This window comes from Rhipicephalus microplus, chromosome 10, assembly GCF_043290135.1.
Source record: "Rhipicephalus microplus isolate Deutch F79 chromosome 10, USDA_Rmic, whole genome shotgun sequence".
Lineage (NCBI taxonomy): Eukaryota > Metazoa > Arthropoda > Arachnida > Ixodida > Ixodidae > Rhipicephalus > Rhipicephalus microplus.
In genome coordinates, this window is record NC_134709.1 from 11,648,965 (window position 1) to 11,674,543 (window position 25,579).

Consider the following 25,579-nt stretch of genomic DNA (forward strand, 5'->3'; position numbering starts at 1 on the left):
TTGTTCTGTTCTGTTCTGTTTTAACTGTTTTGCTGTGGAGAGGTTGAGGTGCCTATTGCCTCGGCTACTCCATATCACAAAGTTCTGCAGCGAAAAATAAAATAATAATACAAAACGGTACCCAAAAATTAACAATACCGAAAAGAAAAAAAGAAAAAAACACATAATAGCACACTGAAACCAGTTCAAATAACATGCCAGTACACAGTTTTCTTCACACAGTTCACACAGTCATAAACTACTTACACGCACACCTTACTACTCTAATGTCAGTATATACATGACCACATTTCACATAATACCCATCTCTGGCTGTCAGTCATAGGCGCTTGTCCAGTCCGGTCTCCACTAAAAAGTCTGTCAGGAAGATTATTGCCTTTTTCTGGAGATGCATCTCAGGCCATGGTCCAAGTAGTTTCTTTATTGTGAGGGGCCGTCTGTCCAAACTTGCTAATTTGTTCTTTAATTTTTCTCTTTCATTCGCGTATTTAACGCACTCCAAAAGAATATGGCGAACATTTTCTTCTGCATGACCACAATGGCATTCCGGTGAGTTGGATCGATGTATCTTGTGCAGGAAGCTGTTTGTGTATGCTACTTCCAATCTAAGTCGGTGGATCAATGTCTCTAGGTGTCGTGGGAGGTCTGTCGCTATGGAAAATTTTCTGTGTGGATCGACTTCATAAAGTATGGTTTCCTTTGATTTAGGGCTCTCAAACCACTTCTCCATCGAACAATGGTTAGCTCCTTGCGATATAAAATGTCGAATATCCGCCCCAGACATAGGGATTGTGCAATCCCGTCCTTCCTTCAATGCTTTCTTCGCGAGACTATCAGCATCTTCAGTTCCCTTTATTCCAATGTGGCTGGGTATCAGTTGGAATGCGATGTTGTGACCCTGCAATGAGGCATATTCCACAGTTTCTGCGATACATTGTGCTATTTCACCATTTTTGTAAGGTGATCTCACATTTTTGATTAGCTGAAGAGCAGGTTTGCTATCAGTGCATATCACCCATTTTCGTGGCTCGGGATTCTCGCAGATAAGCTTAACTGCTTCAAAGATAGCCACCAATTCTGCTGTCGTCGATGAAGATTTGTGCGATAATTTGTACATCTTCTTTTTCTGAATTTCGGGTATAAAGACCGCACACATTTGAAATGGTAAGTTTAAAAGATTTAGGTGGTGAAGCGCAACTGCTGAACATTTGCTGATTATTGTTTCGTCGCAAAACAGATTCGAGCTACGCGAACCCAAACGAAGCCAGAAGTACGAATAGCAGACAAATCTGTGTGTACTACCCATCATTCCCATGCTCGCTGAAGCGCCATGCTTTTCAGCTCCCATTGACACTAGCGTTAGAGTTCCCTCTCGTAAACTACAATACTGCATGCATCTTTCTATGATGCTGTTTCGTTCCCGTATATTATGCATTTAACTGAAGTTGTAACCGACTGTAGTGACACAAGAAATCACCACCACGTCGATGACGTCATCTGAAGACGTCGTCACGTGGCGGTGATTTTCCGCATCACTCGCGTGGACGCCGACAGTCACTTGTCGCGTTTGATGAGGCATCTGAGGCTCTCGCTTTAATAATCGGCAGGTTGGTGATTTTCGGCGCGTGTGCATCCCTGGGAAAGGGTCGCAACGCTGCAGTCGCACGGGTGACTGAACACTGCGGCACAGGACGCGTGACAGCGCGATCACGGAGGCCGCATAATTTGCGCGCGTCGAGGAGAACGAAGAAGAAGGAGAATGATTCAGCTGTACAGCCTGTGCCACCGCAATGCAAGGTGTCACCGCTATGCATTTGGTGCAACAAAATTGAAACAATCGAACATTTATTTTTATTCTGTGATCGTTATTCTTATCAGAGAAAAATATTTTTAGTAGTCCCATTAGAAAAGCTAGGAATACAAGTAAATCTACCAGTAATTTTATCACTTGGCGGAACTTCATTTGGTTACTGTCACAGCGATGTATGCTCCACTGTGTTTGATTACATCAACGCAACTAAAAGATTACCGTGCTAGAGAACCCTAACCTTTTCGGATCTTTAGTTTATAATTCGTAGCTATGTCTATCGAAAATAAGAGATGGTTTGACCGCTTGCTCAGCGAACATTTCTGTTTTTTGGTAGTATTATTTTTAAACTACTTTTTTTCAAATTGGCTTCATTTTCATTTTAGTTTCGTTTAAGAATCCTGCCGCCCGGTTCCTGGCCCATCCCCCTCTGTGGGTAAGCGCCATCCATCAGAGGTCATCAGCATCAGCATCAGCCTGTGCCTGGCGCTTTGGGCAGTCGCCACGCTCACTGACCACCTCGGCACTCTTTCTGCTACCACGGTATCGACGCGAACTTAACGCCAATTATATAGTGAAAAAAAAATGCATGAATAATTGACGCGCGTGCGCGGGCAAACAATAGGACATACTAGAAACACGCCGACGACCTGTTTTAGCCCGCTAGTCGTTAAAAAATGAGACCACGCCATCGCCGCACAGCGTGAATGCATCGACCCTAGACGTGGTCGATACAGCGTTTGACAGCACGCTCCGTTATGGCCGACTGCCACGGCGGGAAACTGGGGCGCGCGTTCTCCGCGACACTCGATTCGTCTTAGCCCCCCATCGTTCCGTAGAAGAGGAACGCGACAGAAGTTTCTGTCTGTGACGCGCGATACTAAAAGAGTGTGACAATGTAGCGCTTTCGATGGGTCGCACTGGGTTTAGTCAGGCTAGAAGTCTACGAAAACAAAAAAACGTTTTTTTCCCGCGTAAACTTCACCGTGTTAGTCTTCGTCTTCGCCTTGGCTTCCGTGGTCAAAGTGGACGTCACCATGTGATCCGTAATCATTAGCGCCAGTCACGTCAACACCTCTGACAGATTACTGATAATTGATCGATTAATGAGGAGTTGATTATTGTTAGGGAAAAAAACACAAACGAGGATACTTTTTCCAGTCCATATGGGAGCACGGCTCCCCGCCACCAGAAAGAAAGTGGGTGGATAAAACACGAAAATTCAGGAGCCCTTCAAATACTGGGAAATTGGGGGGGGGGGGGGGCAGGAAACTTGACGTGCGCGTGCCAGACTTTCCTTCCTTCTTCATTTCTCTCTGTTTCATTTCTTTCTATCTTTCTCTTTTCCTTTCTTTTTCCTTCTGTCGTTCATTCTTCCTCTCATTTCTTTTTCTGTGTTTCTTTCTCCCTCTCTTCAGTGATAACTTTTCTTTCTTTTCTTTTCTTTTTTCGTTCTATTTTCCCTTTCTTTCCTCTTTCTATTCACTTTCCTCCAATCTCCTTTTCTATCTCCTTCTCTTTCTTTCTGTCTTTCATTCATTCCTTCTTGCGTTCTTTTTTTGTTTCTTTTTCTTTCTCTATTCTTTCTTCTTTTCTTCTGTGATTCCTCCCTTCCTTCCCTTTTTTCCTTCTTTCTCCCTGCGCAATGTTACCTCTTCCCATTTTTGTTCCTCCATGCCGGGAACGGGACTTTCATCCCCGTGTTTAGCAGCGCAAAACTTGAGTCGCTAAAACCGACAGAGACAACACGAATCTTGTCCACGATATCGACAATTCTTGTTCATTCCGATTTTCGTTCATCTCGACGACGTAAGTTGTATGTCCGCCACGGTGGTGTAGCGGTTAGGGTGCTCCATAGAGTTTCCCAAAATTAACTAGAGGGCACTCTGGCGCTGCGATCGTCCAGCGACCATGGGAATGACGGGTAGTACACACATTTGCCTAGTCTTCGTACTTGCGGGCGGGCGGCGAATCGTACTTGCGGCTTCGTTTATTACTGGTTACGGTTTTGTTTTGAAAGAAATAACAAACCCTTTTGAACTTCGTGACTTGATTCGAAATGGTAAGCCTAAAAGAATAAGGTTGTGAAGCGCAAACGGTGAACATTTGGTAATTTATGTTTTCATGAAAAAACAGCTCCAAGCCACACGAACACACACAGAGCCAGAAGCAGGCCAGAAGTACGAAAATTAGACAAATGTGTGTACTACCCATCATTCCCATGCTCGCTGAAGCGCCATGTGTTACAGCTCCCATAGACACTAGCGCCAGAGTTCCCTCTAGTGTATATTAAAAAACTCTATGGGGTGCTCGGCTGCTGTCCCGAAGGTCGCGAGTTCGATCCCGGCAGCGACGGTCGCGTTTCGATGGAGGCGAAGTGGTAGAAGTGCGATGACAGCGCGCGTTAAAGAACACCAGATGATCAGAACTTCCGGAGCCCTCCACCACGGCGACTCTCGTTATCTTATCGTGGTTTTGGCACGTGAAATTCCAGATATCATCGATAGAAGTTTCCGTACGTAAAGTTTAAGTTCCTAAACTATGCAAACATTCACCTTGGATGCGGTCGATCCGAGTAAACATAACTCGGCTCGTCTTTACCTTCAGGTACATCTGCAATTATTTGCGCGGTGCGGTTTACGCGATCTGTGAGGTCCCCACTGAAAACGTTTTTCGCAACTTGGTTGACCCCATAAAATCTAGCCCCAGTTAATTTAACTCCACGTGAAACTCCATAAATCACTATTGTAGTAAGTTCACTTATGTATACACTATGACACGTTATACCCTACACACACACACACAATCTATCTATCTATCTATCTATCTATCTATCTAATCTATCAATCAATCTATCTATCTATCTATCTATCTATCTATCTATCTATCTATCTATCCAATGATATGAAGAACCAAAACAAAACAAAAGACATCTGTTCTCGCGAATCCGGAACGGTCCCATAGAGGTGCGAAAGTTGCATGTTTCGCGAACGTCAGGGAGGTTTGAGAATCGACACTATTAGCTCACGCAAAACGGCCACGTGTATTGTTCCATAATTTGTGCAGAACAGGAACGAAAAAAGAAACGCCGATTTCACAGTTCCCCGCGTCTATGGTCGTCCGTGTCGATTGCGTCGCACTGGCGGCTCGAATCACTTCGGCGGAAGCGTATTATACAGCGCCACGACAGCGTGAGCTCGTCGCTGCAGCATCGATTGACAGCAGCTGACCTTCACTTTGTCGGCCCGCATGTTAATGCAACGCGAGGCCTGAGAGAGAGAGCGCTGCTGCCCGCCGAGAGACGATTCGACGAACCCCGTGCTCACCGCTCTAATTACAGTCGACTCCGGTGTGCTCGTATTTACACTCTGCATAATTAACAACGCGAATAATAAACCTTTCAACCTCTTTGTACATTTTACGAATGCAAGGTTCGCAGCGCTGTATCTTTCTTTTCTGTATTTTTGAATATCTTTATATTACAGAGAAAAATCAGAGGCTCAGCGATGAAGTCGATGCGTGCTTGTCACATTGAAGGGCGTTTTATAGGTTTATATGCAGAACACAAGATCGATTGTGACGCACCAACTTTGGGAAATTCACTATTAACAGAGTAGTCTAAAAGAAAAATAAGAATACATCTTTTTTTAAAGAACGTATTAGTTCGGATAGCACTACACAAATAAATAGATGAAAAGGGCATAAGCTAACTCCATAAAAATAAAATGAAAATACCTTGATCTTGAAGAAACCATGAAGTTCAGGAACATTGTTTCGATGGAAGGACAAGCTGAATTATTATTCTGAACTCATGGCATATAAATCTCAACGCCTCTACTATTCCTAATTCAGTATTATACCATTTTATCATACATATTAAAAGGTAGTGAAGAAGAAAACACTACGGCACCAATCCTTTATAGTTTGTGTTGTGCGCTATAGATACTGTAAAAGTACTCTCGTGGGTTCTAAACTGAAAGTTACTGCCATAGAACCATCGCCAACACTTCTACACGTATAGTAGCATGCTTCCAGTTTTTTTTTTTTTGTTGTTGTTGTTGTCGTTGTTCAGTAAGTGAGCTTATTAGTTAACTGTCGCCACAGTTACTCGCCGGTGTGCAAGATATCTAGCCCCATCGTCACAGTAGCCTCGCAAACCTACTAGTGGTGAAACTTAAGTCCCCGCTGTGCAGCATGTCTTGACCTGCCAGACTCTCCCTCGGCCTAGGGACGGCTATGGAGTAATGCGGAAGAGGGCACGCTATGGAAGACGCTCGTCCAGACCTTAATGTATTGCGGTATGCACCACCAAATTAGGCTCGAGAAGCACGATGTGAGACGCGACGTTTGGGTCTGTAACGCATCGCCACTGCATCCAGCCATGGACAGTGTAAGACAACCTCGCGATCTCAGCCATCGTGTGGCATGGCGGGGCGCTGAACCGGGGACCCTTACGCGGACTCGCAACACCGACTCCGTGCTTGCTACGGCGGCGTGAACGTACGTGCTGTCCATGCCGATGAGACCGAGCACCGGAAGACACCTCTCCTTCTGCCATACACCTATATATAAGCCTTTTCAGCCATTTCGGCGCACATGCTCCGCGAACAAACCACAAGCGCAACACACGAGTCGCCAGGTCACATAAATCATTGCAGAGTGAATGTGAAGCAGGACTGATAGTTGGGCGTGTTGTTGATACATTATGGGCAGTAACAGTCCACAAACTCACGGGATAAAGAGAAGAGACACAAACATTCACTGACTCCCAGAGATTGTTTGTGTCTCTTCTCTTCCTCCCGTGAGTTTGTGCGCCGTTACTGCCCAGAGTGTATGTTTCAGGTGTATCTGTATTATTTACGATAATGCTGACCTCGAATGTGGTTATGTCAAGGTGGCACAGGAAGAAAACTGCATTACGTCGTCAGTCAACACAAACACACACAACTAATTTCCAAACTATTCTTATCTTGCATGTCGCATCACCGCGCAGACATCTCTGCAACGTGAAACGGTGACCGGATGTATAATTTCGCTTTGGACAACAATGGGAGAGATAAGCAATAATAGTTGAACAACAAATGAACCCCTACATCTTTTAACTACAGTAGCCAAGACCGCGCAAGATATATTGCGCTTTTGATTTATTCAACTTTCTGCACGACCACCGTATTCTTCTGCAGCATACAACAGCAGCCAACCACTTTGGTGTGGACACTACGACGTTTAACTGCTCGGTCAACGTGCCACGCGCCAAGATTATAACATCAGAACTTTTACCTTTCTTTGCTCTAAATCATTAGTGCCAAAAGCCGATTTCGTACATGCAATTCGAGCCTACGGTTCGATTCATTAACGCATAATCACAACATGACTGACTGCTGAGTTATTAAGTAGTTAACTATGTACTAAATAGAATAATTTGGATCAATTACTGAAACTGGCACAAAACACCATGCTACTTTATCTAATTTCTCGGAGTGTAATATAGAGTGCCTTAGAATTATTTTATACGAATTTGTCACATTTGCAAGCAGAAAGTCGATCATATTTTGCGCCTTATGGGGTTCCAACGATTGTTATTGTAGTCACTTGTAACTCAAATACATCACATAACTCTATTTTCCGGCAAACAAGTTGATATTTCGCCCTCTCATGTCTCTTGGATCGTTTCAGAACTAATATATCTGATAAGCCTGACGTATACGTTAAATCGTGTTGGCAAAATGCTAAAGTGTGTTTAGTCCCATCGTAAAGGTTCTACGAGATGACAGACTTCCAGCTTAATAATATAATAAATTATCCATAGAATGGCAGGCACTCCCGCCGAGTACAAAGGGATATCGTCGCGTGATAATTTGATCAAGTTCACGAGCTGTCATTATCGTGATTTAATTTATCCAACGTCCACAATGCAAATTGCAGAGAATAGAACTTTTATCTAGATTGCTACGCTGCCGCAGTCGTAACGACAAAAATGGCATTAGTCGAATGACATGCGAGGACTTTATTAACACATTTTTTTTTCGCGTAATGGAAGAAAACCTACGCTCACTTTTAACACATTTTTAACCCACTGCTGCTACGTCCGCTAGGTAGATGTACGTGTTTTGGCAATCTTGCCGACAAAAACACTATAGCCGAACGTACGTTCGGTTTTAAAGCACCTGGACACAGGTACAATTTCTGACTGCACTGGATGCTCTATGACGCTGATGTACACGTTTCCGAGCAGGCAGCTCGGGGCACGCATTCCATGTTGAGTGAAACTTGGATCAAATTATTCCAGAGAAAAACTTAACAATAAAGACATTAACGGCGCCATGTATGCGGCGTCTATAATAGCTAGATCCTACGCAAACGCTGATCACGTGGTGTACCAGTATCGCGTTTTACAATTTCCATGCTCCCGCCAGCAGGAACGTACATACCACTTGTATTTCCCAATAAATCTGAAAAAACGTTAAGGGTGTTCTTTCGCATATTTTCAAGTTAGCGTTCACTACGATGCGTTCACTACGTTACGAATTACGTTTCACACGTTGTTCTATACGCACACTGGGCAGGAGTCTCCACATGTGGTAGACACGATCACCTCAGCCAGTTTCACATATTCACTTTTATACCAATATTAAAGTGCATTGGTTGCGGTCGACCCGAGTCAGAAACACAGCCCTTGAGGCTTACGTCAGCGCATTTTCATGGCAACTATTTGGCGCCTACTTAATACCAGAAAAAATTACATCGTTTCAATTAAAAAGGTTGCCACGTCACTTTAGCGTATCTCGATCAGGGGGACTCTACAGCTACGGGCTCCGTATAGCAACAAGGTTTTCAGACTTCATTGTGCAGACCACTAAACAGACTATAAAATAAAAAAAAATACAGGCCGTGCGTTAATTTAATGCTCTACATGATGGATTCGCACCGTCTCGCCCACTTCGCCGCCCTGGTAAAGCTACTCCGCTTTTGGCTCAACTATCCGAGCTGCCTGCGTAATATTTTAGACAGCCCGTCTACTTATACTTTACATCGACACGTACGGACACATTTCAATCTCAATTTTTATCGTCACGTAACCTCAGACACAACGGCTTTCGGCTCACGTACGAACACTCGCAACATGCCTATACACGTTCGCGAATCGCGCCGCAATCGTGCTTCCGCCGATTTTCCCATTCATAAACGCAACGTTACGCTAAGCGAATTTCAGCTGCCAGCTGTTGTTTCGCCATAAGCGGTGGCGACATAAAACTCGCACGGCGTTGTCAGTCACCAGACAACCCGTGTAAAAGTCGTTAAGAGCGCTGACAACAAGACGGGTGTCAGCAGCAGCTGTGTAGTAAACGTGACCGTACGTACTCTTGTGCGTGCGCCGTCGATCAAGCCGAGGACGATCGCAGGTCACGGCGGGCAGGGGCACCGAGGAAAGCGGCCGCAGTAGTCCGTGGCAGCGCGCGTGCAAGAGAGCTCAATCGCCCCACCACCGGCCATGGGAGCGCGATCGGGTCTCGACTACGCCGGCGGGACAGAGCCGTGGATACGAGTCAACAAGCGCGGTGTTGCTACGGCAGCGGCTCGGTGCTGAAGCGCTTTGAAAAAAAAAAAAAAACGCGCGCCCCGTTTGAACGTCCCAGCTGTTCCACGACTTGCCGTGCCCGCGCTTTCGTACACGTTCGAGTAAGCGAAACCAAGAAAAAGGAGAAAAAAAATGTTGCTCTATTCTTTTGCGCCAGGCGATCACACGCAAAGTGAAACGTGTATTCGTGGAAGTAGCAGCAGCTTTGTTCAACGCTTCTTGGACTAAATCCGTGGGGAGGAAAAATGAAACGGAATTCTCTGTCTGTCCATAAGTCCGTGCGTGCCAGCACGTGAGAGAGAGAGAGAGAGAGAGAGAGAGAATGTTCCTATGTTCGTTGTCATCAACCTCTGTGTGTGTCTGCGACTCTCCCTCTATCCTTGCCTCTTTACACATCAAACTCTCTCCGTTTTTTTTTTTTTTTTTATAATAGATGCAGCAAATGTGCAAACTGTGCGTTGACTTACCACCTCTTGACAAAAGACTGAATAAACTCTGGTTTAATGAATGCAACACGATTAACTATACCCGCAAGCTAAATCCAAATACGTTTACTCTGCAGGGCTCACTATAATAAATATTCCATATACCACTTTCGATTTATTCCAAGTGAGTCAACATCAGCGTGCAATTTTCTGGCAGATTTGCCGACAACCAGAATAATTATTCAATAGAGAGGCGATTTAGTGCACCTTCCATGTTTTCAGTAGACATCCTAAAAATAATACGTAGAAATATCCTGGGCAGCAAATAAGTTGTAAATAACTATTTCAGCGACTAAATTAGACAATGTTTTTAGATGTACAGGGAGGAGGGGGACAAAAGTTTTCAGGCCACGCTCCTACGGGAATACATCAAATAGTGACCAAGAAACTTTTGACCCACTCACCCTGTACATCAATTCGATGCAAAAACGGTGTTTTATAAGCTGGATTAATTACACACGTGACGAAGAAAGTTCGCGGCTTTTTGAAGGACAACCTTGAAAGCTTTCACACCTGTTCTTAAGAACAAAAGTGTTCAATATTATCGTCAATAAAGAAAAAAACACTGCAGTGAAGAAAATTTCTGTAACTTGAGCATCACTTTACGATAAGCTTTACGATAAGCTTCACGATAATAAGGAAGTAGATGACAGCCTGTCAAATACGCGTTAGCCAAGTAAACCTCATAAGTGCAGCACTTTTACTTTTGATTTCTTTGAACAAATTCACGCATGTGCTTACAAAATATTCAACCGTTTCTGTATTAAATTAATTACCGCTTCTACAATGACTGCTTTGTTTTGTTGTTTTTTTTTTGTCGACAATTGACGCGCTGACAACCACCGTAACACCTGGTGCCCCTTTAAAGCGTGCTTCTCCTTTATAGACAACGTATGATGGAGAAGCCTTGTTGCTACGGCGTTGTCTCAATGAATGTTTCATTTGTTCCTATAGTTATATGAGACTATTAATCTTTATATTACAATTTGTAATAATGCTAATATTTATAATAATTTTCCGTGACAATATTCTTATTATCCGACTATAGGGACAAATAAAATTATTCATTTATTGAAACAACGTTGCAGAAAAGTGGCTTCCCCACTATAACAAATTTATAAAGAAGAAGCACGCTTTAAAGGGGCACCAAGTGTTTTGGTGGTTGCCAGCGCATACATATCGACAAAAAAGCAAAAATACATTATTATTATTATTATTTAACTAAAGGGGCAAATAAAATTACTCATTGATTGAGACAGCGTCAGCGTCGCAGAAAAATGGCTTCTCCACTATAACTTCTTATAAAGTAGAAGCACGCTTTAAGGGGCACCAAGTGTTTTGGTGGTTGCCAGCGCGTGAAATTTCGATAAAAAAGAAAAAAGTATTATTATTATTATTATTATTATTATTATTATTATTATTATTATCTGGGGTTTTACTTTCCCAAACCACGATCTCAGTGCTCCGGAAATTTCGATCATCTTGTGTTCTTTAAAGGGACACTAAAGTCAAATAATGAGTCGATGTTGATTGCTTAAATAGCGGTCCAGAAACCTCGAATGCTACTATTGTACCATGGAAGTGCTTATTTTGAAATAAAATCACGTTTTAGTGGTTCGCATCGGGTTAGCGCACTTCAAATAACTCGCCTCGAACAGAACGTGTCACGTCACTGTTGCCATGCACAACGTTGCCAAACTTTACTGCGCATCCACCGACACTAGTAGCAGCAAAACGAAAGTAGCGGAAGCCACAGCTGCAACAACGGCCATTGAACAGTTTCCCGCCATGGCCTCCGGGATGGCGGGCGTGCTTGGTTCAACTGGGCATCACTAGATGGCACGACCTGTCCAGTTTAATCAGGCGAAAGTTGAACTTCTGAAACACTCGCGCCATTACCCATAGTTCATCCGGCGGTTTTCTCCTTGAATCAAACAGAAATGAACAAGCAGCATTTTATTACGTGTCTTGATGAACAGAATATTTTTTTATTTAGCGCAGCTAGTTCGATTACTAGTGATTAATTGTAGGCGGTGACACTGACGTCATCGGGATCATTTTCCGAATGTCCTACTCGCGGCGCATCTGTTTTCGTGCATTTACCTCAATTTCTCGCTAAGTAGGGCACTGCTGTTGTTATTATTGTCCTTTTAGACGTCATACATTGAGCTTTCACGCTAGCATAAATTTTTATTTGAATTTAGTGTCCCTTTAGAGTGCACCGAAATCGCACAGAACACGGGCCTCGACCATTTCGCATACATCGAACCCGCGACCTCAGCAGCCGAGCACCATAGCCACTGTTCCACCGACCAGAACCCTATCGCCGGATGCAACTTTAGAAGTCTGCGGCACTTCCTCCTCGAAGACGGATTCACACAAGCCTACATCAATCGGCGAGCACTCCAGGATGACGTCATAAGGAGGACGGCCGGTAGCCCCGCCTACGTTTAACATTGTCGCGTGCAAAAGCGGAACTGTTTATGCAGTTGTGGAGCCGATCGGCCGCTGCGCTTCGGTTGTATGTGTAGGGCGTCTCTGTGCTTAATTTTTAAGTTTTAGCCGGCAGTGATTTAACGTTATTTCACGCAAAATATCGACTGAGAGTATATATCAATTCAGTAATTTCTTAAATTCATGTCTTTTAAACGCGATATCATTAGATAGTTTTGCCGAAATTCCGGTGTCGGCGTCATTTGTTGATTGCAAAAAATCATCTTGTCTATAACCGACAAATCGAGAAACATGCAAAAAAAATTAAATGTCCCATTGAAATGTGAATGTAACGTTTAGAGTAAAACTACGAGGTAAGCAGATGTTGCACCACACAGCCCCGCTATCACTTGAAACTTCTTTGGAAAAAAACAGCATGAATTTCACGTAATGGAAATAGTCTCCTTAATACATGTTCGATTGTCTGGAAGAAGCGTAGATTCGCACCAGACGAATCCACTATTTACAACACAATTTATGATTGTTCGAGAGTATATTTGTTTGTATGTCATCGTGCATGTGCATATTGGGGACACAGAGGCGGATAATGAGCTGCCAAGCTTCCTCCGGCCACACCGATGATCACTTGCTTTTGATCTGTGAATGCGTTGTCTAGGCCACAATATGAAAAACGTAGAGCATCTGCGGCGGCAGGGTATACAAGAAGAAATTGTAGAACTAGAAACTGCAATATGTTGGCACAGCGCTAGCACCTCTATGAGAAGCACGGGTTCTGAAGTGGCTAGCGAAGGAAGACAACAATGTTGAGAAAGCGACATGACCTCAAGCATTCAACTTTGTGGCATAGTGTTCTATGTGCGGCGTGTAACCGCGTGTATTGCGATATATATTACATGGACACACTCGGAGAATTCTTGCTGTCGCCGTTATGTCCCACACACACATACACACACACACACACGCACGCACACACATACGCATACATTCCTTGGCATTATTGTCTGTTAGATCTCATTAATATTGTGTCAAAACACGAAAAAATGAGCCCTTAGATATACACTTCTTTCCCTTATATATATATATTTAAGAATTGACGAACTGAATCCTGACGAAACGTAGAGTAAACAATTATCAAATTTTCGTAAGTGTGCTCCTTTATTCTTAAATATATTTGCACCGGACCCACACAATTTCTTTTTTCAATCATATATATATATATATATATATATATATATATATATATATATATATATATATATATATGAGATCTAACAGACAATAATGCCAAGGAATGTATAGGGGAAGTTATTAGAACAAATGGAATGTAAATAAGAAGACAGAAAAGTGGGCGAAAAAATAACCAGCCGAGAGCAGGCATATATATATATATATATATAAATATGAAAGTAGATGCGCTTTCACATAACAACTGTTTATTGTGCCGACGTTTCGACAGGAACCCCGTCTTTTTCAAGGCGGGGTTCCCGTCAAAACGTCGGCACAATAAACAGTTGTTATGTGAAAGCGCATCTACTTTCATATTTATAACCTTGCGGCAACCGAAGATATATCTATCTATCTATATATATATATATATATATATACAGGAGAAGTTTTTCCGATGGGCTAAACGTACTTGGGAAGAGTAGAGACAAAACAGCGGTTGCCTTAATTTTATTTCCAACGGTTTCGACCGTTGGAAATAAAATTAAGGCAACCGCTAAGTTGCGTCTCTTCGCTGCTGCAAACACACTTGCAGGGTACCCACTACGCCATAAATCATTGTACAGTAGGCAGGCGTTCCCTATGCCATCCTTTATAATTCTTTGGAGAAACGTAGTACTCGCTGCATATTTCCAAGAAACTCTGGGCAACTTTTTTTGTGATGTGGCTGCCGACGATGAAAAATTATGCAGCCTTCTGGGGATACCCACAATCCCCCACAGTGGGTACACGCCATAATTAATAAGTGAACAAGATCAAGCTTTTGTAGCATTTGACAGCCCACTGATTGCGCAATTTGAATTATGCAACACCTGGTTGTTCCGTTGCTGTTCTAAAACGCTTTATTACTCATAATAACACAATCCCTTTCCCGACATCAAGCCTGCCTAAAACCAGTTTACTAAGGAGTTCCAAGCAAATAAAGAAAAAAAACGGTGTGGTTAAGTGATAGAATACTGGGCTGATCTGTGGAAGAGCCGGGTTGGAATATCACTGTGTCTGTTTTTTATTTACGGAGTTTTTTTTTTCTCGTGCAATAATGGTTACGGACGCCGGCAGTAGCGAATTACGGCGCGCATTCGGCCCGTGTAGTGATCTCAGAACTGCTTTCCCTGTAAAACAACAAATATTTATTTTCCCCATACAATATCCGCTGGTGGCCCAGCCTTCCTCGGAGGATGCAAGTGAAATGGCGCATCAAGCAGCAGAAGGCCGCCCACCCAATTTGGAGGCCACAAAAAAAAAAAAATTAGATTTCCATAATTTCTTACTTGAAACAAATTCGCCACATTAACAACCACCCTAAAGATTGATAATTAAGAAGTTGACTTTATTTTTATCAAATAATCATTTTTATGTGATCTAACTAGTGACAAAATCTTTCCGCATCATCCTAGAAATTGGCTTGGCAGCAAAAACGACACGTGTCTACCTATTATAATTTTTAAGGAAAACTCTGAATGGCTTAAAGAACAGCTCTGTGACATGTCATGCGCTCTTCGACATACTTGCAGCGAGCGATTTGTATGCATCATTTACACTGGCTGTACGCAGATCTTGGAGCCGCTTTGGCGTGTTCAGTATCACCCACGAGATGGTGTGAAGGGCGTGCTTTAAAAGAGAGGCACGGAGGCATGGACATGAAGGCTTGCTAGCTTAGGACATTCGAGTGGAACATTCACAAAACGATCCCGATGACATCAGACTTGCCGCCTACAATTAATCACAAGTAATCGAACTAGTTACACTAAATAAAGAACCTTTCATGCATAAAAAGACATAATAAAATGCTACTTGTTCATTTGTTTGATTCGAGGAAAAAAGAACTGCCAGACCTTACTATGGAGAAAGACGTGAGTGGTTCGAAAGTTCAATTTTCGCCTGGTTAAACTGGACAAGTGCCATCTAGCGGGGCCCCGTTGAACCAAGCACGCCTGCCATCTTGAAGGCCATGTAAAGAAATCGTTTAATGGCCGTTGTTGCTGCTATGGCTCCCGCTACTTTCGCTCTGATGCTACTAGTGTCAACGGCCACGCAGTAAAGCTGGGCAACATTATGCACGGCAACAGTGACGTGAGACGGCCACTTTCAGGCGGGGAGATTTGAAGGGTGCTGACGCGATGCAGACCACTAAAACCTGATTCTATTTCGAAACAAGCACTTCCTTGGCACGAAGTAGCACAACTAGGTTTCTGGACCACTATTTCAGCAATCAACATCGACATGACACTTGCTTTTAGTGTCCTATAAAGCTGCGTTCTTACATTTGTTTGAACTGCTCTTAATACACACACTAAAAAGTGGCCCATTTAAGTACCCGTTCGCAATCCGGAACGCTGTGCAAACAACACTTCGAATGTCCCCACGCAGCAAGGTGCCTGGAGGGGTCACACCACACACTCCAGTGTTCAACAAGCAGGCGCTAACACAGTCGACACTTGAAGCACGCTCACCGAATGCAAATAAGCAACAACTCTGATAGTTTCTTGTTCGGGCTAGTTCTGTGCATATCTGAGTGTTCTTTTCGAGCACTCATCTTAGTGTTTGAGAAACATGGTGCAAGTGTCGAGCTGTGACAACTGTTAGTTTGTGCTTGTCCAGTGTGTGTGCTTTTCATACGCCCTTTGCACTTGAGCAGAGTGCTGCAAGTGTCGAGTTGCTTCCAGTTCATCGTGTAACATTCTAATCTGTTGCTATCACAATGTTTGTTTTGACCATGTGACAAAACTGTTGTCGTTTTACCACCTCTAATCTTGCAATAAATGGTTTATGGTGAAATTGCATAATATTACTATATGGCCCAAGCCCCCCTCCCCTCTCTCCTTAGATGTTTAGGGGGCGGTTGCTCTCCCCTCAAGTGCACTCGTAAGTTTTAAAATGGTTTATGCACGAAAAGCTCAATGCAGAACTCAAAGCTGTACATTCAATATACTATAATAAAATTTAATCATTTAACTATTCAAGAGACTAATGACTAATTAAATTATATCGATAAGAACTCAATACGATCTCAAACAACACTTCACTGCATCCCTTTTACAAGAGTACTCATCAAGACCGGTGAGAAATTTTGAACGAAGAAGCAGCACTACAGCAAGGACGAGCCACGCGGATGCAAACATGGCCCGTCCATCAGTTTTCTTGATGCAGGGCAATGTGTGCGCATCGCAGGGTTAAGATTTCTTGAGTTCAGCCTCACAATCTAACCATCAACTTCCATCAATAAAGAGCTGCTTATGAAAACAGAGTTATCGCGAACCAAGAGTCATTTGGATTGATTCTTCAAAAAGTGACACTTTGCAGCTTCACACACTGTACTTCCACACCCAAGCCATGAAGGGTGAAAGTCGTAAGCAGGCCACTAAAGCAAGGACTACTTGCAAGATGAAACTGATGTCTCCTACAAACCAAGAATAAATGCAAGCCGTCCATCACTGTCTGCCCCCTAGAGAGCATTCGCAAAATACCTCTTCGAACTGCAATTACTTATTTACACGACATCCAGCACTGTATTTCAAGCAGGCGACTTTCTCATACCAGACTATCTTTTTGTCACTAGTTTTTCATCCACACAAACTTGACTTTCCTGGCAAATTTCAGCAAATATTCCAAGCTTTATACTGTGCCAAATATAAAATGTTAACAAAAGTCAATGAATTTTAATTTCATAATATGCATAGCACTATTTCCAGTAACAGCAAAAAAGTCCTTATAATTATAGAATAGAAACAACAAGCACAACACCGTTCTGCAGAGTTCTGGGAGGCAGGGCTTGTATTTATTCTTAGGTTGTAACCTAATACGTAAATAGAGTTCTCGCTATGTTAGACACACATACTGGCCCAACAAACACATACACAACAAGACAGGTTGATATAATCATGAGTCTGTATATTAAACGAGCATCCGAAAAAAATCTCTTTAAGTGTTGTTCCAAGCAGCATCCTTCAAATATTCTCGAGCACTGCAATAGAAACAATAAAAACACATATTGAAAGGCTCCACAAGAACTGGTACTAGTCACAAAAGACACAAGAAGTACCCTAAAACATTTTTCAAAAATCCCATAAAAATATACTCAAGAAAAGAATGGCTTTTGCCATATTATTAAACTGCTCCTTTGCAATACCAAAAGCGCTGTTCCTGCATGAAAAGACGCTTGGTGAGCAGTGCATGAGACCATCAGAATTGACATTGTATGTAGCCTGGCGTCATGCTAGTGCCGATTTCAGCATGTGCGCTATGCGAAAATTCATTGCAATATCAAAATAAAATATCGACATTTACTGAGCTTAATACTTGATCAGAGTGGCCTCTGCATACAGAAAATTTCTATGACGAAATAAACTCTACTTCAAAAACTTGTGTCAGTAACCCTTCAAGACAAGACAGGGTGCTTGTGGGGGACAGGTCAAAAATTCCCAGGCCACTGCTCTGTGTACACTCAAACCTCGTTATTACAAAGTTGCATACTGCATGAAAATAAGTTTCTTATATCCAAAAAAATGTTATAAGGTATATTCCTAACAGTATGTCTATTGTAAGACCACTTTTGATTTACTTCGTTATAACCAATATTTTGTTATATACAGGTCTGTTACATCGAGGTTTCAGTGTATTTCTATGGAAGCATGACCTGCAAACTTTTGACCAACACTGTAGATGCCGAAGCTTCTGCCTAATCGCGCAACACATTGTTTCCTTACCTTCAACAGTCCTGTGATATGCGAAATGAAAGTAGAGTAGAGCGAGAAGATGGAGTGCACCGGCAGTTCCTGCTGCTACAGTTTTGTGCGATGCACTTGCGGTCTTGGCCGAAAAGACCGATATCTGGAAAAAAAAAAGAAGAGGGCACCGCATCTCGCCGACCAAAGCTACAAGTACACAAGTTTGCTATCTCAGGCACAACCATTGCAAAACAAAAAAAAAAGGTTGTCGACATCCGCATAACAATGATGTCCACGCGTTCACACGAAATTTCAGAGACCTACTGGATAATAGAAGTGCACCTCCATAGCAAAAAGAACATCAGGTTTTGCTAAAAGCACATACTGAAGAACTAGATAGAGGAACATGCAATGTAAAAAAGCATCTTTACGAATAACATAAGTAAGCCAACAAAAAAGCAAGACGCATAACATCTGATTTGTGTTTACATACTGTGTAAGAATGAAGAGATATACCAAGAAAATATTCGAATTATCAACAGCATCTATCCACACTGTACAACACGCAGAGTCAAAGAAAGCTTTAGTTGAAGAACTGATGATCTGTAAGAGTAAAGCATGCATTTTTCCTGACATTGTCTGCCTCTTCCATGAACATAACATCATTTGCATGCATTCTATTGCTGCTTGTTTCAGTATGTTGCAAGGATTATGTGTTTTACACATTTAAGCCCAAATGCTCTTTAGCATACCCCAGAGATTTCAATTATTGAAATCTAGCAGGAAGTTTGTATCTTTTGGCGATGTTTATTTTGCGGTGAGCTCAAATGGTCCCTGAAATAGTTTTTTTAAAAGTTAGGTAAGCTGTTAGGCCATAAGTAGAATAAATTATTCCACCGCAATTTAAGTGAATCATTTTGATTTAAGGGAACTATAAGTAACGAGAATTACCCTCTTCCCAAGCCATAGTTTCTTCTTCAACTACTTTGTCAAGTGGAGCTGAACTTCTACTTAAGTGATGGTCCAATGGCTCCTTTAAGATTGAAGAAATCCTCTAAGTTTGTCAGTTTGATCTACACATCACAAACCTGGACATTCATGTTTTCACTTGCAACACAAATGCTTAGCAGCCAATCAAATCAATTGCAGAAGCATTGTCATGAAACCATGCCATGTTCTAAAACAGGGTGGCTTAAAATTTTGCAGTTCCACTGTAATCTGCAGCAAATAAAATTTTGCAGTGCCACTATAATCTGCTGCGATGCACCCATGTTTAGAAACCTCATAACAAAATACACATATTGAGCAAAGTGTATTAATAGGTCCATGGATGATCCGAAAGACCTGTTCTAACATTCAATGAATCTTTATAGACTTGTCAAAGCATTTTTAGGGTGCCTTTAAATTATGAAGATGACAATCACAGTTATCTCACTAGTAGAATAGAAGGCATACCAGCTTGACTGCGGTAGAACCACCAAGCAGCAACCACACAACGTAGAAAAAGAGGTGGGAGTGCGCAGGATGGAACGTGTTCCCTAGCAGCAGAGCCAAGCAATGGCCAGATAGTCCGTAGCCCTAGAAATTAACCATTCAGAAAGCACCACTGATATACCAAGCCCACAGAATTAGTTGCAATCAAACAATCGTCCTTCAATGCATTCTCTATTTTCCTTAGTTTCATGTCTATCACTTTTCATCAGAAAACAAACAATGCGATGATGTCTTACCACAACACAAATCTTCATTTTATACAATGAATGCATGCAATCAATAAACAAGTAATCAAGAGCAAGCTGAAACACTGAAAAAATACGAGATTGCTTTTACTAATACGTATACTCTGGAGCACAGTAACGGACTATCTGTTAAGTGTCTCTGAGTTATTTTAGAAGTTTTCTCATTATGGCAAGGAGGGAGTTATTACATTTTTCAACTATGTCCAGAGCGACAGGACAAAATCAGTCAATCAGGCAAAAATCATTAAGAGCCTGCTTCTGTTATTCCATTCCCACAGAGTTGCAGAAATGCTGGTTTCAATTACCGAAAGAAAGTAAATAAAGCAATATACCTTAGTTACTCCTAACACAAAACAAATACACAACTTTTTGAGATACCGGAAATTCCACACTACCAAAAATTTTCATGATACTCAAGTCAAAACAGCCGGCAGAAGACAGAATGAAAATGCCGCAGTTGTCTTTTTGGTCATTATTTTTAATCTGCAGCAGGACATACATTTTGGCAGGTTGATTCATGATGAAAAGCAGAAAACAGCACTAAATGATTGAGCAAACTTCATTCCTAATGACTACAGTCAAATCTGGTTAGAACAAACTGGCTCATTAGTTAAAAACAATTGGATGCAGTATCACATTATTCAATATGTAACTGAACCCAAGCAGAATAACCTTTTTCGAATAGTTACGATAAACGTCTTGAATTAGGCTGGTTCGCACAAGCCGATTCTGAAGGAAGAAACAGCACTAGAATAGGACGAGTGCTGAGTCAGCACAAATACAGTGCTGACCCAGCACTGTATTTGTGTCCTTCTCGTCTTTGTCCTATTTCAGCACTGCTTCTTCATTCAAAAAAAGTTATGAGAATTTTGTTGCGTATATATGGTAGAACAAATCTGCTTAATGATGCTGAAACGCCCCTTGGAAACAACTCGCACCTCACTACTTGTAGCTTATGCAAATATCTAGGGTGATCTTTACCTCTTTCCAGTTACGTCAGTGCAGCGCACAATAACTGTTTAAGTACAAACACGTTGTAAGACTTTTTCAGTCACATTAGACCGAAAAGAAAAAAGAAACGGCTGGAAATACACGAAAAATAAAATGCTGGCATGGAATGTTTCAAGTCACAGGCTCTAAACCAAGAAGCTCTAAACACTAGAAGTTAAATGCCTAGTTCATTTTGAGATATTTGTTTAAGATAAATATCTTGCACATTTATTATACACAATATTATTTTCAACTCATGGGCTACGCAATCTTGGACTGATAAGCAATTGTTTTGCAGGGTTTCTTTGTGATAATGTGAAATGATCGTGGTCACGAAACACTGAATGCACCGGCCTAAGCTTTTTCGTGGGTATGAGTTCACAGTCGTACTGCTTATTAATTTGATACGGATACAGAACAGCAACGTTATCAGTACAAGATGAGTGCGTCCAAAAACTGGCGCATAAAGCACAGTTTGCTGAACACAGATTCAATGCAACCAGGTTTGCCTTCATGCCTTTTGTTTATGTGACCTACAGCTCTGACGACTCACCATCAGCGATAGAACCTGGAAGAAGGACAGCTGTGTGCTGCTGATGTAACCAGCAGCACGGACTAGTGCCGAGCCTCCGAGCCAGTAGCCGAAGCTTACACCGAATGCAGTTCCCATAAGGGTGCCTTCTTTCTGGAAAAAAAAAAAAGAAAAACCAGCTGCACAACTTGCTCAGAAAACAGGAATTTCTATTTCTCCCCACTAAAACAACCAACGGATCATTCAAATAACCATATTTTTATAGAGCCACCATGTCTCTCCTTAAGATACTACTTTCAGTAGTGCAACATTAAAGAGATTATGTACTTATCGGCATTTCATCCTTACTCAACTTTACTGACATTTAAACTTTTTAAAAATTGTAATTTATTAAATATGTTGGCATCACTGTCTTTCTGCTAATAGTAAGTAAATACCGCTACAATTACTTGATAACATCCCTTCTGTAATTTTCACAATACCTTGCGTATGCTGATAAACTTGTTCTGGTGGTTTACCTTGATTTTTTCAGGGGCAATTGTGGTATCAAGTAATACAAAAGAAAAATTTAAAGAACCGTGCACATTATTCATGCAAATGTCCTCTCGCCTGTTTTTCCGAAATGAGAGTACGCAGGTCAACCTACGAGATGAGAATCCTTCAGAAGGAAGCAGTGCAGTAGGTGATGATGTTGCACAGAAGAATGCATTCATCATTGGTAATCTTTTTGTTTTTCACCATTCCAAAGAGCCACTGCAGGACAAAGGCCTCTCCCATGTTCCGCCAGTTAACCCGGTCCTGTGCTTGCTGTTGCCAATTTATACCCGCAAACTTCTTAATCTCATCTGCCCACCTAACCTTCTGTCTCCCCCTAACCTGCTTGCCTTCTCTGGGAATCCAGTTAGTTAACCTTAACGACCAGCGGTTATCCTGTCTACGCGCTACATGCCCGGCCCATGTCCATTTCTTCTTCTTGATTTCAGCTATGATATCCTTAACTCCCGTTTGTTCCCTAATCCACTCTGCTCTCTTCTTGTCTCTTAAGGTTACACCTACCATTTTTCTTTCCATTGCTCGCTGCGTCACCCGCAATTAAAGCTGAACACTCTATGTAAGTCTCCAGGTTTCTGCTCCGTAGCTAAGTACCGGCAAGATACAGCTGTTATATACCTTCCTCTTGAGGGATAGTAACAATCTACATATATATATATATATATATATATATCGAAATTTCACTATTTTGTAACATTGCCTCGTAGCAATTTCACTCTCCCATAAAAACATAATTGAGTAATTACTGTTGTGATGGACAACTACACCTTACTTGTTCGTTTCCACAGCGTGCAGCCAAGAGTGACCACTGTCGAAAGTGGGGGAAGCTTGCGCCCCTCTTGCCCCCCTCTGGCTGGTACGCCTATGGTGTTTGACTACATGAAGTTTTTCCACCAAGTTAGGCAATAAGAAACGGCAATAGTAGCTAGCTGCATAGGTCGGCAACAAATGTGGAGCTGACTCAGACTAACTCATGAAATAAGTTTGCGTTTAAGGCATATTAGGACTCGGACTTGCTAAAATGTTGCTCCACTGAATTCACTTGTACTAGGATTCACTAAAATGTTTCTCATCCTGACTCAAACTCACGAAGAGATTACTCACTTCAACTTACTCAAACTAAGAATCACGGCTCGATCTCAGTCGCAGTGAGTTTGTTAGCGTACAAATAGCTTTTTAGGGTCGAAGCTCCTTAAGGTGTGGGTCGTGCGTCTCCTGTATGTAGTAGCCACCTCTCATTTTAGTCCCTGGAATGTCTGCTGGATGGCGGTACTTGTATATGATGAATATATGATGGAAAAATGTGAGATGGCAGTACTTGGAGTGTTCGCTAGGCAGACGGACAGACAGATGGACGGACGTGGCCAGCGGATGATTCACGGTTTACCAATAAAACTTTTCCAAGCTTCGCCCCACTCGTCATCATTCACTCCGTAGATATGCTGCGACTTTTTTTCATCTTAGAGCCCATGCTTGTTTACACCAATACCTCTCATAATCGATGCCCTATTTGGCATCCTTAGATATCGTACCTTCAAGTACAAGTTATCAGTGGTTACACTCCAGTGAGGCCATTTTTATTGGGATGAATGACCTCAAACCTGATATTTTTATCAAGAACTTCCCGTGGTAACGGGGAAAAGGGGATCCGTTAGTGAGCTAGCACATGAACACTTGTGTATAGAAGTACATGTAAGTAGACAGGAATATGAATGTGGGCCGACATAAGGCTGATAGTAGTGCTGAAAGATGAGTGAGAGGACTGTAGATCAGCAAAAAATGAGGAGCTCACTCAATATATTTTAGACTCGGGGCTCACTCTGACTGGGATTCGCCAGAATTTCCCTTCAATGGACTTACTCAGCCTCAGTCTGAGCGAGTTGCCTCAACAGTGTGTTTCACATGAGGAAGATGGCGAAGCAAGTACAATAAAGTTGTTTTCTGTGACAGGCTACTCTACTTACTACAGTATGACCAGATGTCTTCATTCCAAAGAGAAGCAACGTTATCAATGTCAAAACCAGCATCAGAGGTCCATAAAGCTCAGCCGGAATCAACTGCAACAAGAAAGTACATAAGAAAATATCCTAAGGAAAGAAGACCACAACATTTGAAGTCAAATACTGGGGGACAATGAATGCTCTATATTTTACCAGTGGTGCGTAGTGTGATGGCCAGCGAGGAAGGAAAGACTCCAAGATTCTGGAAATGACCGAGGAAAATGGAGTTTGAGACTAAGAGCCCCATTCAAACTACCAGACATTGTAAATTACTTGTTGAACTCTTTCTGAACAACTATTCTAATATGACATGTTGATTACTTCTTTTCAAACACACTACCTTCAACATTTTGCACAAACTTAATGTGAGATCTGCCAGTCTATATAACACCATTGTTCAATCAAACATAATTGTTTCGAGAAATAAACATCAGCACAAACGTGCAGCTAGTTAAAAATTTCAGTCACGCAAATACATTTGTGTTGTTTTGCATTCTTTAATTCCTGCCAATTAGCTCCGCTTTGTCATTCTAAACTTTCTCACTGGTTAGCCCTGAGTCGCGGGTGATCCCGAGATGTGTCAATCATGTAGTATATGATTAGGAACTTCGTGCGCGCACAAATTGAAGCATCAATAAAACCGCGTAGGTTCATAGCTGCCAATGAAACGTCATTCGGAAGATGTTCGTATCTCACCTGGCCCGAACCTCCTGCGGCTCGACGTGAAAGTACGGCCTCAGCAGATCTATGTTGGCATAGATGCTGAAAGCGTTTTGCGCCTGCTGCTTTCCAGCCTGCCACAGGAGCTGCGGAAGTTTGAGAGAGAAAATCAATCGACGATTTGAAGAAAAAAAATTTGCCTCGCACTTTGTCATTCCATGTATAATCTCAGCCACACCGAGTCAGAGCTCAGGGACGACATAGAGCAGCGCGCTCAAACACGGCTCGAAAGAGTTTTCAAGGCGAACTCACCATGGAGGGCATAGCCGAAAACACGTCTTGGCTCGGCTGAGTTGGAGCAGGTTTTTCCGCTGAATAGAACTTCTCATTGTGGAAGTCTGTAAAAACGTAACGGATAAGTTTACATCAAGCACGTAGGTAGAGCTTGCTGCATATATATTACAAACCTGGGGAAGCAACATCGGTGAAATCAAGAACCGTAGAATCCTGAAACCAAATAGCAAGTGAAAGTTAGCGCTCCTACGTAACCAATTTTAATCGCACATGGCGACGACACCAGCTTCATATTGTTGAGGAATCTCAACTGACTTTTGTTGTGTCATTTTAGAAACTATATCAATCTATGGCTAAACACATTACCTGTTTTTCTGGGGCAACTAACGGTGCGCGAGCATCTGTCGGCGCTGCCATGTTGGCTGCGATTTGTTTACGTACTCGATCACATGGGAACTATGTTTACGTCCTGCCCGTCTTGCTTAACTACTTTTGTTTTTATGAACAAGCGATGCGAGTTTTTTATTTAGGCATTTCCTACGTAACAGCATTACAAAAGAATTAACACGGAATTTTTGAGCTTGAGCAAACAACTG

General features: G+C 42.2%; 2 protein-coding genes across 2 annotated transcripts in view; both read right to left on the reverse strand.

Moving 5' to 3' along the window:
• Positions 1–10,899, reverse strand: part of LOC119181871 (osmotic avoidance abnormal protein 3) — a 54,773-nt gene extending 43,874 nt beyond the window's left edge. The window contains exon 1 of the mRNA XM_075876008.1: positions 9,170–10,899. The gene's annotated coding sequence lies outside the window, so the exon portion shown is untranslated. The remainder of the gene's footprint in view (positions 1–9,169) is intronic.
• Positions 10,900–17,419: 6,520 nt separating this feature from the next.
• LOC119180673 (protein YIPF3) lies at positions 17,420–25,472 on the reverse strand. The gene is made up of 10 exons (XM_037431794.2): positions 25,350–25,472; positions 25,157–25,196; positions 25,002–25,087; positions 24,726–24,835; positions 24,183–24,231; positions 23,994–24,086; positions 21,499–21,630; positions 19,672–19,794; positions 18,256–18,379; positions 17,420–17,513 (listed from the first exon to the last, which is right to left on the reverse strand). Exons 1-10 carry the CDS (start codon positions 25,398–25,400, stop codon positions 17,497–17,499), a joined length of 825 nt encoding a protein of 274 aa, XP_037287691.1. The 5' UTR covers positions 25,401–25,472; the 3' UTR covers positions 17,420–17,496.
• Between the last annotated feature and the right edge of the window lie 107 nt (positions 25,473–25,579).